Source organism: Athene noctua, chromosome 17 (genome assembly GCF_965140245.1).
Source record: "Athene noctua chromosome 17, bAthNoc1.hap1.1, whole genome shotgun sequence".
Lineage (NCBI taxonomy): Eukaryota > Metazoa > Chordata > Aves > Strigiformes > Strigidae > Athene > Athene noctua.
The window spans coordinates 5,905,607-5,921,883 of NC_134053.1; the positions used below are offsets into that span (position 1 = coordinate 5,905,607).

At 40.5% G+C, this 16,277-nt stretch overlaps 1 protein-coding gene across 1 annotated transcript in view; it reads right to left on the reverse strand.

Annotated features, from left to right (window-relative positions):
• TMEM132D (transmembrane protein 132D) overlaps positions 1-16,277 on the reverse strand; it is a 266,793-nt gene that overhangs the window by 155,811 nt on the left and 94,705 nt on the right. The window contains exon 3 of the mRNA XM_074921479.1: positions 1,021-1,167. Within this exon, the coding sequence (XP_074777580.1) occupies positions 1,021-1,167 (147 nt within the window). The remainder of the gene's footprint in view (positions 1-1,020; positions 1,168-16,277) is intronic.

The window sequence follows — 16,277 nt, forward strand, 5'->3', positions numbered from 1 at the left end:
GTCAGGTATGAGACAATATACAGTTTAGATGAGAAAATTCAGGATACTATAGCAGGAAAATTGTGTAGAATCTGAGTTATAGTAAGGAGAATGTGATTTATGTCATGATTATGAAGGAAAATTCTTCCCTTCCTCTTTTTTTCATACACCCAGATTGCAAAGACACGAAACTTTCTAGTTATTAGGCTCAGAGGGTATTTATTTTAAAAATGTAAACCACATAATAAATCCCCAAAGCCTATAAGATTTTGTAAAATTTCAGAAGTAAATCACAGCACAGAATTTCCATGTTCTGGCAAGACTTCCACGGTAAGTTTTCTACCAGCAATGCCAAACACAATACATAACACAGGTAGTCAGATCCTTATAAATATGCATTTAACATACAGTTCCAGAAACAATGAACAAGAGGCAGGAAATGATATAAAAATGCATTCATTAAAGCAATCAGTTGCAAGTAGAAAAGGAACATCTACCTGTCAGATGAAGCCTGTTTAAGACAGGTCAGTGTCCTAAATTGTCGCATAATCAAAATGGAAAATGGAAAAGCTATTCTCTTCTGCAGACTAAAAATTCATATATATCTCACCAACAAAAACGTGAGTTTGATACCAGGAGTAAACAAGCAAATAAACAACTACACCCCCCCCCCCCCCCCAAATCCAAGTGAAAATAAAAAAAACCCCTAGAAAACCCCACCACAAACAGTCCTATAATTACCCCCTGCTGTAATGCCTGGCAGCAAATGAAAGAGATTAAACTAGTCACAACCAAATTCTAAGATATGAAACACGTTCTTCTAAATACTCTGTGAAAACAAGTTTCAACTTCCGAATAACATTTTGTTTAAAGCGTATATGGTAGAATTATCAACGCACCACAAAAGAAAGACAGCCACGGCTTTTCCAAAAGCATTTTCGTCGTGCACTATAATAAAACTTATTAAAATAACGGCAAAATGCTTTGAAAAGGAAAACCAATCATCAGTTATTAAAAGATAGACTGCTGGAAATGACCTACCTGTTTTCAGAGGCAGCAGATTTCCTCTGGCAAACAATAACAGCTGGTGCGTATTTCCCGGTATAATCCATGCTCTCTCTGATGTCCCATAAGTATGGGCTGCTGGCTCTTACACTAAAAATGTTCACACCTTTCTTCACCTTCGCCCTAGGAGGAATAAGAGGATATTTCACTGATTAGATACAAAATGTCAGCTTGATCTGTTACTTATTTCTTCATTATTTTCTCATTACCGCCCCACAGAAAATGCTACCACTCATTAGAGTTCGACAGTGTTACAAGGAAAAGAGATGAGAGAATTAATTAAGAATTCCACATTTTGAAGAAATTATATCAAGATAGAAATCTTATTGAACTAATGGTAATTACAGCTTTAGTCATAGCTAAATTGCAGAGTAGATATGTTCTGGAGCATGCTCCTCACTCCTGCTCTTCCATCATCCACGCTGTGGGCACCACTGAGCACGTTAAGGCACTCTCTTGACTAGAAGTTATTGTATTGGAGAGGAAAATATCATTTTTGTTGCAAAAGAAGTCAGGTTGTTGCTGGGGCTTATATTTAGAATGAGGAGGCATTGCTAGGTCTCATATTACAGGTAAAATCCACCTTTTTTCTCCCTCCTGCCTGGATTACTCAGAGATGACATTTCATAGCTTTTCTTCAATTTTAATTACCTTTCTGATTCCACATTTCTTCATTCTGTTGGGTTTAACTGTTCTATCAGCTCTGAACCTAAAAATACTTAGAAATATTCTTTTTTTTTCCCAAAAGTGACTGGTTTCTTTGGAAGTCTGTCTTTACATATGAGATTAAACAGTAGGAAAAGCTGTGTGACCAAATGTTACAGCCATGACAACTGGTCTGGCTCCTACTGAGAAGTACTTTCTGGTTCTCATGTGTTAGCATAATACTTCTGGGTTTGAATAACCCGTGGAGAAGATGAACTATATATATATTTAAATATGTTTTATTTCCTCTTAGTGTTGCATTCCTTAATTCTTTCACTTCCTTTAAGTAAATATGCACCTTAAGGCACCACTGAATTAGTCCACTATATAACTACATATATAGGCCAGCTAGAGAACACTGGCCAATTTACTGAATTAGAAGTTTCTGGTTGTTGTTAACTTCTAGTTTCTGAATGTGTTTACAAAAACAAAAAGTCAGTTGTGGTCAAACAGCCACATATGTGAGCTGTCAGGAAATGACAGTTTAATTATATTTGCTTAAAATTTCATACACAAAATCCATTCAGTGATATGGCAAGTTCTCAATTCTAGGCAAAAAATCAAAAAGGTATGTGATTTTTTTGTATAAACAGCTGCTGCCATGCAGAGATGCTAATATCAGTAAAACAAGCATTATCAGCTCTGCCTCCGCATAAAATTACTTGTGAAATCTTTAAAGGACAACATCCACACAGATGTTTTCCAAATGAAAAGCAAAACGATTCTTTCAACTGTCTTGGACAAAAAGGGTTATATCTCATTTCTTCTGCCACTAACTCAGCAGCAGTGGCTGTAATTTCCTTAGCACACCTGGAAGAATTAATACATGAAGGCTGCCAATTTGTGCTCAACTTCTTCTATGCTAATTTCACAAAATGTATTTTAAGCAGGTGCAGTTGCTCCTAGACCACATACATCCCTCAGGACAAGAGATCAATGGTCAAAGAAGAATGGAAATTAAACTGCATTCCTGGCATCTTAGAGTAAGAGGGAGACAGAAAAAGGCCAGACAATCTGGATGAAACACTTCTCAGCATATGTCTTTAGCTATTTCTAGTGACCAGCATCTGGTCCCGCCTTCCTGTTCCACCTCAAGAAAGGAAAACTGCTGGGTGTCAACTAAATCCAATGATAGAAAAATGATTCCCACTTCACAGAGAAATGAGGGTGGCTCAGTCCTTTCCAAGTTAAACTGCCTATGATTAAGAAACTCATACCCACCCTTCTAGCTCTCTAACGGGGTCACTGTGTCTCCAGTAGTTGATCACTGCGGATGAGAAGGTGCCGGTGCGGGATCTGGGCACCTAGCTAAGTTTATGTACTTGAAAAGGCAGCTGTCTGGATGGAGCCAACTCCCTGTGCTTCGCTCTAGCACAAGACAGCAAGTGAATCACTCACAGCCAGAGACTGCTGGCAAGGGTGCGAGGCAGTGGCTGGTTTCATTACACAAAGCCACATATGCCTCGAGCTTGTGCTGTAAGGTTGGCCCCGCAGCTTTGCCCTGTAGGGGTAACAAACGCTGGTGTAGCACACAGTGTATCCGATAAAGAACCCACTGCTGCCCCCACACTCGACACATGCCAATGAGTGTGTCTAAGATTTCTACATGTCATGGAGCCTCCCTGGGATACGTGCAGGAACACTGATCCTGCTGCGAGGCATTTGGAAGTCCCAGAAAAAGATATTAAGCCCCTGAATTCTCCTGGACAAGATTTTGGAGACAGGGGAGGTACATGTCCTGGAAACCCAAACAAATGGAAGCCTTACAATAAAAGCAACTATTTTCCCCTGACTGGAGGTTAAGAGCAATTACTATGTTACAATTACTACTTAAAAACACACAACAGGTTGTATTGACTATACATCAGATATGTTTTTATATGTTTTATTAACAAAACTGGTAGGGAATCAATACAAAAGCAGCCTTAGACCACAGCATAGTCTACCCTGCTCTGCTGGGACATGCGCAACAGCTTTACTACAATTGAGAAAGCAGTGCAGGGTCTCAGTACTGCTAAGTAACCAGCTACACACTGAAAATTGAGGAAATTTCTCACTTATATTTTAAAAAGCATAAAAAAACAGATTAAAAAAAAGTGTACAAACACAGACACATAACTGATAGCATGCTCTTATTTTCTATCTGAATTCCTTTACATGCCAAAGTGATGAGGTAAACCAGAAAAATGGACACAAAACCAGCAAGACAAGCTGATTTTGTTTATCCCTGACATGCACTTTATCCAATGATAAACCGCCATCCTGCACTGATTTCTGATGTTTCAAAACAAATGCAGTTCCTTGTGTACACTCCTTGGGGTAATTGCAGTCTATGGATCAGTATTTCTTAAAAGGATTTTTGATAAGGTCTAATTTAGTTATCTATTAAAAACCCCAAACCCATAATTTTACTGAAAACAGTAACACAAGGTTGTTGTTTTCTACAGAATTACAGGTTAGGAAATCCTTTTGAAAGAACAGTTAAATATACTTCTATAATTAGCACAAAAACTTCAATTCCATGATCCCAGGAAATGCTTTTTCCTCTACTACGTCTCGATGCCGTGTTTGCCACTGTTGGGGAATTGCAGAATTTTATTCACCCAGTTTACAAAGGCAGTAGCACTTTGCAATTACCAAGGAATGACCTGGATGAAACAGGGTTAATAATAACTGAAGGTGTGTTATTTGTCAACAGATAAAACTGAAGATACCTGAGGTGAAAACACTATGACTGCTGTCAGGGCTCAATTACTTTCTTGCAAATCTGCTTTACTGAATTGCCTGGCTGTCACAGGGCAAGCTGGGTCTTCAACCCTTCAGCTGCTCTTGAGAGCACTCATGAGACAGCCTCTTGGTTCAGCCACAGTTCAGCCTACTAAGATTTCCCAACTGCAATACGCAAAAACACACATGACAAAGCTTTTACATATATTTGCTCACATTTAACAGTATAAGTACAACAGACTGTACATTTCCTTAAAACACTGGCTGGGAAGCAGCAAGTAAATTTGTTCAAGTATTTTGTGCCCATCATTTCACTTCGGCCCAGATTCTACTTTGGACAAGAGGAGGCAAGAAAGGACTTATCAAATATTTCAATTGTGGATGGTTTGGGGTTGTTTGGCTGTTGGTTTGTTTGGTTTTTTTTTTTTTCAAACAGGGAGTCTATCCAACTAAACCCTTTCACAGGTATTTCTACAAGCAGTTACCTCTGGACCACTGCTCACAGCGCAGCACATCAGTTACTGAGACTCGCAAGTAGCTCACCCCTTGCACCAAATCAATCACGGCAAACAAAGCCCTTGGGAGTCCTCAATCCCTGAAAACCCGTCAATGCTGACAGGGTACAAATCAAGGGAAGGAAGAAAGAAAAAAAAAACAACATAGAAGGAACTCCCAGAATCAATACATCACACCTCAAATCAAGGAAATACATTTCCTAAGTGCATAAAGACAGTGATTCCCAATTCTATCTCATGACCCACTAAACACTATGTTTACTCTAGTGATAAAAGAGGCTTCAACTCGACCAATTAAAATGCAGGCAATGTCCTCTCTCATTTATCAAAGTGTCTGTTTTAGCATCTCCCAGTTTTTGCAGTTTACAACCAGTTAGCGCTTAGCTTTCAGGCCATGTCGTTACTGCAGGCTGGTAATGGCTGTGAAATTGTTACTTAAGTGTTGTATAAAGTGGAACAGCTGGCTGGTGAAAAATAACAGCATTACAGCACGTGTGCTGCTAAGTGCCATGGTACAATGTCAACAAAGTGTCTGGTTTGAAGCACCACAGGGAAGGGAAGGAGAGCACACAAGCAAATTCACCCTCCAGAGGCACAAGAGATCAAAGACAAGGAGCTCGCAGAAGCCGCAGATACCCTGCCACAGGCAGGACTCCCCCCTCCACATTTTACTTCTGACAGCGTCCTGCGTGCAGCATACAAATATCACACGTCTCTCCGTTCCAAAACAAGGTGCAAATAAACAGGGACTCTAACCCCTAAACAGCTTTAAATAAAGATGTTTCAGACCCATGACATTGAATCTAGTTTTTTATTACTGTGAGCTCTCAGGGCAAAGATCTGTGGGAACCTTTCATGCTCCTTCTGAGAAAGTGAGCTACTTGCAACATCAATGGAATTAAAAGAAAAGGGAGGCTGTTAACACAGGTGATACCTGTGGTTATCATCTTGTTACCAGTGGCAACTAGAAGGTGGCAGATAAACTGTGCAGAGGGGTACATTTCTGAGAGCTTCCAGGCACCTAACAGACATTGCAGTGGGCTCTGAATTTGCCTTTTTCACCGTATCTCCCCAAAAACACTTCAGAAATAACATGAGGGGGTTTCTATTTCTGTTTATTTTTAGTGCTCTCTCCTGACCTAAACTTAACCCAGCGATGAAGAGAGACGAAAGCAGTGTTTAGCTGTACAGGAGGGCAGGCTTAGCTTTACTAATATTCACCAGCTTTGGACAGCAGCGACAGCAGTAACACGTGCGGGAGAGGCTTTTCCCCCAGCAGTCCCTTTCAAACCAAAGACAAGCAAAATGTGAGTGAAAGGGGACCTGACCATAGCTCTTCACATCATAAGACAAAGAAAGAGGGTCCATTTCCACTCACTGGAAAGTCTAATGCACTGATCCAAGACAGCAGCAAAATACTGCCTGCAGAAACCCTGAAAAATACTCATGTTCCTAACCTGTAAATACCCAGTTTACATCATTGCCCAGAGCCCATTTTTGATGACGGCTATGTCATGGGTTGCTCTTCATTCAGGTTCTTCCTAGTGGCATCACTTCTTGATCCAATAACAAATTACTGCTGCTGGAGGTGGAAATACCCCGTCTGTATTTCCTGGAGCTCCACTGATGCTGGCATTGAAGAGGCTGAAGAGCTAAAACAGCCATCCTCCAGTCTCTAACCGTCAGCTGACAGACCTTATCAAGGTCTTTCTGATGACCAGAATTAAATGTCATAGCTTGAGAAACAGGTAGTATGGGACTAGATGTTACCATGGGATCTAAATTCTAGACAGCAGTTTTGGCATCACTAAGCTGTAGATCTATTCAAAGAATTCCCAGGTAGCTGTCTCTTGCTGGCAAGTCAGTAACAGCAGAATGATCACCGCCTCAAAAGCTAACACTCTGACTACATTAAATGCAGTCATCCTCTGAAGTATCTGAGGTCATACTGTTGCTGCATGTTGCATAATGAGACCATTTTGATACCAGAACACTTCAATCTGACATTTGCATCCTGATGTTTCACCTCCTGCAAACAACCTCCTCCTCTCCCAGAAGTTTGATTCTACTAAGCAAACCCAGGACCAGTTCTGTTCTCTTTTCAAGCATGGAAAAAGGAACGTGTGTTACTGCCCACCATCACTCTTCATTTTGGTTACTCTCTCAACAGGTTCAGATCACCTTGAATAGAGGGCAAAAATACAGCTTATGTCATCTTCCTGGGAATCCTGGGATGCTTATGTGGCAGCAACCCATTTTTTACCTTACAGTGCAGGCGCTGCACCTGCAGCTCTCTGTGCTCAAAAAATCGTATTAAAATGCACTGAAAAATCAGATAACAATACAAAACAGCAACAGATTTTCTTCCTTTACTTCAGGACAGGCTTCTTAATTTTGGATGCATTGAGTCAAACTTCCTAGTGAAAGCAAAAGTCAGAGGTAATTCAATGGGCAGCAGGCCTCTTGGTCTTTCCAGTCTTCCTGAAAATCCATACTTAGGGCAGATTGTCCACCTGTTTGAGAATTCCTCAGTAGATTAGAGCTTCTTGGTATTGGATGCCACCACTTCTTCCACCTCAGCCAGTGCTGGGACTTGTGTTACTGTGGGGGGCCTTGTACCAAATGAGGAATCCGAGTAAGCACTTTTAGCACAAACATCCCAATCACTTCCTCTTACACAAGCCTTTTTTGCCTACTGACTTCTAAAGACTGACATGGACATGTTTATTATATAAACAGAGCTGATCAAGTTAACTGCTCACATGATGCAAAAAGGACTGGTTGGAATTTGTGTTCCCAGCTTTTCCACTTCTAAATTTTATGTACAACATTAGGGTGATGCTAAATTTATACATTTTAAGGCCATACTCTTCTTCTGCCTCCCTCTGCAGTTTCATTCCTTTTTATGGCTGAAGCTAATATAGGACAGAATTTGAGCCTGAAAGTGATTCATCTCTTTGAACATCAGTCAAAAATAAAATGTGTCTGTCATTGAGAAAACAGGCAGAACTCAGCCTGTTTCTCTTACACTTAAGGGTTATTTACAGTGAGTGGATGAAAACCAAGTGTACAAAGGCTTTCTGGATTTGTATCTATCATGAACCCCTGAAGAAATAAAGATCATTCAAAAAAAAAAAATCTTTTCCCTATCAGAAGCAAGCCTTCATAGCTGAAATTCTTTCAACAGAAGGAACTGTATCTGAGAAGGGCTCACTTAAACAAACTGGTTTAGAACTGACTAAACAAAATTGGAGCTTTCTCATTACAACAGGAATAATGTATCGCAAAAATTAGGTCATGTAGTAAGACACTTCATACTAACCATCTGAATGTCTGGCTTTTAGTTTCATAATCAATTTTGGCATGGCTTATAAAAGGTAGGATTTGGATGCCAGGATTTAATGTACAGAGCTGGCTTCTGTAAGCTTTTTTTTGTTTTGTTTTCCCCACTGAATACTTCATGTACAAACCAGTGTTGTCAGTTGTTTTCAGAGAAGATGCCTCGAAGTTTCTTCAGATTACACTAATAGTTTCACTGATTGAAAATCCACAGCAGAAGAGAATCGGGAGTCCCTGAGATACTGATGGAGTTAGAATAATTTATGGAGAGCGGTCTAGCACAACATAAGCTATTTAAAGCTGTATAATATACCCACAAACTCTTATTAAGGTCTGTGGTTTTCAGCCCTGTGAGACAGAAACCAGTTATCATTATGCATCACCATGAAAGCAGATTAAAATTAAATCAATCTGTTTATCTATGGGTTTGCAATGCAGCTTTTCCAAAGCATAACATGTTCTCCATCTAATTAACATTTCAGGAGGAAAAACCATTCCACCCAGACACTAAACCACACTCATTCAAATGGAGATACTACAAAAATACAGCCCAGGTGAATTTATAACAAAATTTAATTAGTGAAAGGGCACAAGATCTATTTAGGCTTCAAAAGTTGAATTGTGCATAGTAGGAGTTAAATAAAATAAATCTATTTGTAATACGTATCTTTCGGATTTGCCAAAATTGTCTATCGTGCTTACAGTTTACGTGCATGCAGAGTTGCATATATATGTAGACAAGCATGCATTACACACAGAGATTTTATTCCTGTGTCTTTCGTTAAGAAAGTCCTTATTAAAAACATGTTTTTCAACTTGTACAGTGCAGAAGTCTCTGGGGAATTAAAAGAAAAGAATGGATGCAAATCAATTTAAAGCAGAAACAGAGAGTTTGTAGCTCTGACCTCTATTCACTTACTATACAAGCCATGAGGGGGCCCGATCCTCAGTGGGAACCCGAGCCCTTCATGGCCTACAAGAACTGGATGTTTTTGGGTTTGAAAGACCCTGAATTAGAGCACAGGGAGCAAACCTTAGGAGTTATATGAGTAATAAGAATAGAACTGTGCCTCCCCAGCAGCTGTTATCTTGGGACTCCCAACATGAAGAAAAAGTCAGAAACAGGTTTTTCATAAACTTCATGTCTGGTTGGTGCACCCTTCTGCTAATTTCATCTTGTGGACTGTGCATGATGCCAAGTGGCAAAGCAGTGAGAACGAGGAAAACGGCAGCATTGTAACCTGAAGCGGCACTCTAGAAATGTATGCTACTGGCAGGCAAAATCTCGGTAATACGATAGATAAGACGCCACTGTTACAACTGATAGCATTACTGTTAGCTATGTCTTAAAGAGGTATGAGTGTGTTAAGGGACTCTGGCCCATAGCCATAGCTTAGTATGAATTATGAAACAAACACAGAGATGTTTAAGAGGAGATGCTGTCTTAAGGTTGCCGGTTAGAGGTCAAGGTGAGAAGGTAAACCACGATCTCTTTTTATCCCAAACTCCTCAGCAAATGCAGTGTTGTCATACAACACTGACTGTCACCTTTCCCAGCTGTACGGCACTTTCTCCTGCAGGAATGGATAATCGGGCAATAATGAGCAACAATACTAAACAAAACAAAATATTTATGTATTCAAGGGTGTGAAGGAAGGTGTTTGTTTACAGAAATGAAAGACAAAGATAAATAGTGCTGCCTGCTGATTTAAAGTGGTTGGAAGCCTTGTGGACTGTTTCCAACTACCGCTTCCAAAATAAATGCAAAAATACGATGTAGGGTCTGAAATATATTTTTGTAAACTGCTTATAAAAAGAAAACAATGCAACAAATCCCTTCCTTTCCTGGCCAAACACCAGCAAAGCTCCTAACAGCACAACCTGAGAAACCAACAATTTTTTTAATTAGATTTAAGAGAGGATAGGAAAACCAAAGCACAGTACTGGGGACTACGGAAATAGTGTCATTTACCCCATTTCACAGCTGAAAAACATGGTAGGAAACACCTACCATACCACAACAAGCACGTGAGTGAAGTTGCTTGCAAGCAACCCCCAGAGAACCATCTGGACCACAAGATGAGTATAATGAAGGATTACCTAGTTATCCATTACAGGTGGAATAAAACAGAGCATAGAACAATGAAACAGTTTTTAAAATGCTGTAGACACAATAATAAGTGTGTGTTTATCTATGTGTACATATATTTTTTATGCTGAGTGGGCAAGCAGTAAGTGGAGAAATTCTCCTGGATTCACTTAAATTTGCTGAAAATATTAGGAGCACATTGAATAAAGATGACAAGGCTAGTGAACCGTGCAGTACGAGTCTTCCAAAACAAATAGTTGTAGAAATAGGAACAGAACTATGTAGTCTCTCTTTATAACAAGAAGCAATAGGGTTGGTAAGACTATTTCTCTAGCTTTATCTGCAAAGCAGTGTCTGGTGCAGGACCTTTTTGTTTTGAAATCACACAATAAGACACAATTGTTGAGGGATGCAGATACTAGTCCAGAGCTATGAGCTGGCTAACCACCTTTTTCCAAGACCTGAATGGAAGGAGGCTGCTAGCAATCAAAGCTACGAGAATTTTGACTTACCAAGCAGAATTATCAAGCAGATCAACAGCCACCACCCAAACTCCCTCCACTGTGACTACCAGCTGTCTAATGTTCGGTGGAAAAGTGTGCACCTTAAAGCAAATGCTTCAATGCTGAGGCTAAAATGGATTAGCAATCCCAGTAATATCATAAATGCAGATAGCACATTTATCTCAAAAGAATCTCCCAAAACGCTCCTCTCCCCTCCTGGAGAGAGAGACTCAACTGCACAAAGGCTTTGTGAGCCTGATGCTCCTCCCCGTGAGGGCTCAGCTCCTGCAGACCCAACGCTTGTCACTGATTCTGCCCTTTCAGCTCTTCATGGTGACACCTGAAACTCATGGCACTCTTGGTGAAGTGTTTGGTGTTTGGAGGTGATCTCAAAAAGTTTCTTTACTGGAAAGTTTATTTCAGACTTCATAAGCAGGACAGTTCTGAGGTATTTCCAAATCACATTTTAATGCAAAATGATGTGGCAGTATCACCGAGCAAAGAAAGAGGATATTATCTCGACAGTGCTAACGAAGAATGATCAGTGAAAATGAGTTAGCACTGTTCCCTAGCAACTTCTCACAGCTGCAGATAAAATCATTTTCTGGACATCACAGAAATTGTGGATACTCAGTTCTCTGATACAAGAATTCTCTCATCCATTGCCTATATGCAGCCCCCTCTAGGAGATAACACAGGAGCAATTTGCAGCAAGCTGTACCATCACATTAACTTGTCCAAAAACTTTAAAAAAGGCCCAGGGATCCATATGTGCTGTGTTTGTCCTTCATGCAATGACATGCATGTCAGATGTTCAAAGAACAGCATCAGAGACAGAAAACCAGCATATAACAATCTTCGCTGCAAAAATCCTGAGCCTGCAAACCCTTTTTCATAAAGGTGTTTCCTCATTCATGGGAGCAATTCCACTGATTCCTCATGACATTATTTAAGGTTTACAGAATTGGCTCTACAGTAAAGAAATTTTGAAGTAACTGTGTAAATAAAGGGTTCAGATTCTTTAATGGAGGAAAAAAGCCTGCATTGCTCCAAAGAGCTGCTATCGGCATAAAACAGATATTCAGCAAGCAAATCAAATAGGAATTTTTGTTATATACATAAATTCTCAGGCGGAACACTATACATCTGTACTGACATATTTAACCACCTTTCTGTCATCTGCACGAGTGGCTACCAAAGCAGCATTCGCTAAATAATAGCAAGGAGGAGTTCTGCTGCAGGCAAACCCTAACAGCTCAATCAAGCTACTGATGCAGAAGGGAGTTCAATTAATACAAAAATGACACTGCCCAAAATTATTCTGTGTCCTAAATGTAGGGTACACACAATGTTGTCTGTATCTAGCTGCAGCAGTTAACCCTAGCTCATGTCAGACCACAGCTAAGGTTATCATTTTAATACTGAAAGAGCCACAGAAGAGGGCTTGGCTGATCCAAGCGAGCAGAAGCAGAGATCACTTGGAATTACACAAAAACCTCCCTGTCGATTGCTCTCCAAGACAAAGCTATTTTGCAGGAACACAAAGGCAGTTGGTAATCCTCTCCACATATAAATCCTGAAAAACTAATAATTTTATCTCCTCTCAGCCTCAAATTTCATGCATATCCTTGGATTGTTTTATTCTGTTCATGTATTTTAATATAAGAAAGATGAAGGAGTTAGACACTTCTCATCATAGCATTCAATCGTTCTAACCACCCTACTGAGGAATTCAAAGCTGTGAGAACCCCCTAAGGCCCACCCATTGGCGGTCAGAGTTAAATGTCATAAAACAATACTGGAACTTAAAATAGAGGCTGAGCAAGAACCATGGTGCACATATATTTTTCTTTTATTTTATATTAAAACTTTGTAGCTTTTGACACCCGGTTTAATGTGTCACAAGTTTTGGAAGCAGATCACTCTTTTGAAAATAGAGGCTTTAAAAAGCTTTAGTGAGCTGACATACAGGAATCTTTACTTGTGGCTATGACTGACATTTTTTACTTTTGCAGCAAAAGCCCAGTAGCAATCAGCCAAAAATGTTAACACTCTAAATCACTTACCACTTTTTAAAATTCTCTAGGCAGAAGTGACCAGCAGGCAGTTGTTTCTGCAAGTAAAAATGTTGTATCCCTGGCTACCAGCTGGTAGGACAAAATCCGCTAAGAAATATGAGCTATTTTATCAGGCAACCAAAACATCAACACAATGGATAAAATGGGTAGATGATAAAGTGCTGAGAGTGATGGAGTACATGGAGGCTGAAGAAACCATGATGGAGAGAGAAAAATTGCAGAAAGGGAGCCCAGGAAAATAACTTAAACCATAAGTTTATCAGACATTGACTTTCCCTCATTCTTTAAACTGCAAGAAATATGAGCTATAGTTTCAGGAATCCCCATGCTCCTGTTAGACAGTAAGGATTTTACAACACAGCATAACGCTACCATTCAGCATGGGAAACCCATATGGTTGTAGTAAGAAGGAAATTAATAGTCTGCCCAGGGATTGAGGCATCGCTTAGACCCAGCAAAACCCCAGCGCCTGTTTGTTTAGCTTCCCCTCTGATCATTTACCTCCTGTGCTCTTTCCAAGAGGATGCGCACTCACAAACTCAAACCTGTTTGTGGGATTTTGACAGTTTTGATAGACTTGTCAAAATTAATGTTCAGAAAAGATTCTCAGTTTCAGCCACACGCAGCAGGCTTCTGACCGTGCACTAAAGCAAGTCTGGGCCACGCACTGTCCCCGGCTCTGGAGACCAGATAGGAGCAGCGACACACTCCAGGCACACCTCTGAACAGACCTCAGAGAGCACGTGTCACCAGTTTAAACATGCTTAGTGCTGGTGGAGACCTGGCACCCAAACTCAAGGGTGGGCTGATGCAACCCTCAAGCACACTGAGACACTGCAGCTTGCCTGTTTAAGTCAGAGCAGGCCCAGCAGGCCTTCCTGTGGACTTGAGCACCAAGGATATAATTCACTTCTTCCCTTCAACAAAAGCCATGCACTGCCTTTAGTACCAGAGTTTGTAAGGGAGGAGTCTTGGAGAGCTGTCTGTAGTGTAACAGGAGGATATGTACAGAGTGAAACCATACTGAGGACACCATGTCTATGCTATAGAGGGTTCATGGCTGTACCTGCTGCTGTCCTAGCCCAGATCTGTGCTTTGATGCGCTTTTAGCTGATGGCGTGCCTTTGGTGACTACATTGTCTGGTTTAACTTAATTGGAAAGGAATCTAACTTGTGTACTTCACAGCTGCTCTATATTACGAATCGAAGGGCAGTAGGTGAGGACAAATAGAGACTCACTCCGAAAGTATGCTTAGGATGCAAACCCAACACTAATATTTACACTCCAGCTGACACTGTAGGAAGGTTGAGAGATAAAAATCTGTTAGGAAAAACTGGATGTGACTGAATATTACCCTTTGAAAGAAGTACTCTTCCAAATAAGATGCCAGTAGCAGTAGAGGCCTCTGTGAATACTCCATCCCCCCTTCCTGACCCATGGTCTTTGGTTGAAGATTTGTCTTCACAGTAACTGCTTTGAGACATTCGGTATGTTCTATTCCCATGAAAGTCACTGTAGAAGCCACAAACTAGGTCTGTGACCCACTGAAACATCACAGGCAACTGAGGTTGGCAGAATACAATACGTGTTGGTATTTTGAAAACTGGGTTAAAATTTACAATACTGAAAAAAACTGCAAAGCCTAATTGAGCTTTCTAACACAACAGACAAAAGTTAACACTAGATTTATATTTATTTGAGTCCCACAGATGACAACGGGGCAATGGAGCCATGCTGACTGGAGAGGAAAGTACCCTCATCCATGGGATCCCTGGTAAAACACAGTTCTCTGAAGATTTCTAGTGCGAGAGCAGAGCTGACGCATTCCCACTTAGCTTTTAGATCAAGGTATTACTAGGCAATTGGTGAAAAGTAAAGCCATAGATACCACTGTAAAGCCATAGATACCACTCTCACCTTTTACAGTTTTAGGGGTTTTTTGTTTTTTAATGAGCTTAAGGCAGGGGAAAGGCTGACATCTGTTTCATAAAGAACATTTTTCCAGCTGTAGCTGGAATTTCTCCTGCGCAAAATGTGCACACTGCTATCATTCTGAAAATCACACTGTTTTATTCCCGGATTGCAGAGAGGTAAATGATGAATCAATAAACATGGCAATGAAGAATTCGGTCCACAGTTCATTCAACTGCATTGAAATTAGCACTTCATGAGCCATTTTGCACACAGATTCTTTATACAGAAAGCTTTCTTTGAAGACCTATTTCAAGTCCACAATAAAGGTAGCTCTGCATGCGTCACACTCTACCACATATTCCTTTGAACAACTGCCTTTGCAACTCGAGGCAGTTTGCAGGGAGACTAATTAAACAACAGCCCCTGCCATCACTGGTCCTACTGTGAGAAAACTGGTGATGACATGACACACGTGCTGCAAGCAAAGAGCACAACCGAACCGTAAAAACAACCATGCATGCCAAAGGGTCGGGGGGAGGGAGTGACAAATACTTAAATCTGTTCTTTATCAGTGTGGTAGTGGTGTGTGTAAAAGAGCCCTGAGACTGGGGACTCTGAGGTGACTAGAGTTGCAGAAGGTCAATGTGGGGCTGGGAAAACAAAGACGTTGTAGCAGATTGTTATAAAAAGCCAAGTGCTAGTCTCTTCTCTGTGGCTACAAAGGTTCCCTTGGAACTGCTTTTTCAGGCAGGAAATATGGAAAAGACAGTATACTATGTTATTTAAAAACCTCAACCCTTCCTGTTGGCTGAAGTGCTGGCTGCTGATAACAGGTTGATGAAAAATCTCTATTATTCTGTTGATGTACTGCTTTTGCTTAAGAGATAGAAAACAAATGTATTAAAAAAGAAAGATGCCAGGGGTAAATACTTTAGTAATCTCAATCACAAACCTGTCATATTATAAGGATTACAGTCCATTAGAATTGTCTAAAATTCATGACAAAGCCTGTAACTCAGCTGTATCTCAATGACAAAACCCTATTTTGTTCTAGGAATCACTATTTCCTAATATTGAAAACATCGTCACGAGCTACTTGGTTTAACAGGGTTAGTTTGGGGAAAAACAGCATAAATCCAGCAATCACTACACGTAACGTCCTACTCTGCCCAATCCATGGGGATGGGGAGTCTGCGAGTAGCCTCCTTTGGAGAGGCTCTCTCTTGAGCAATAAGCTCTGACACCTCATAATCTCTGTTTTGGAAGTTCCTTGCTCTAAATGATGAAACAGATGTTGGTATCAGCTAGAATAGCAGCCATCATGGGCACACTGAATCCCTCATGCAAGATCTGGCATACAGC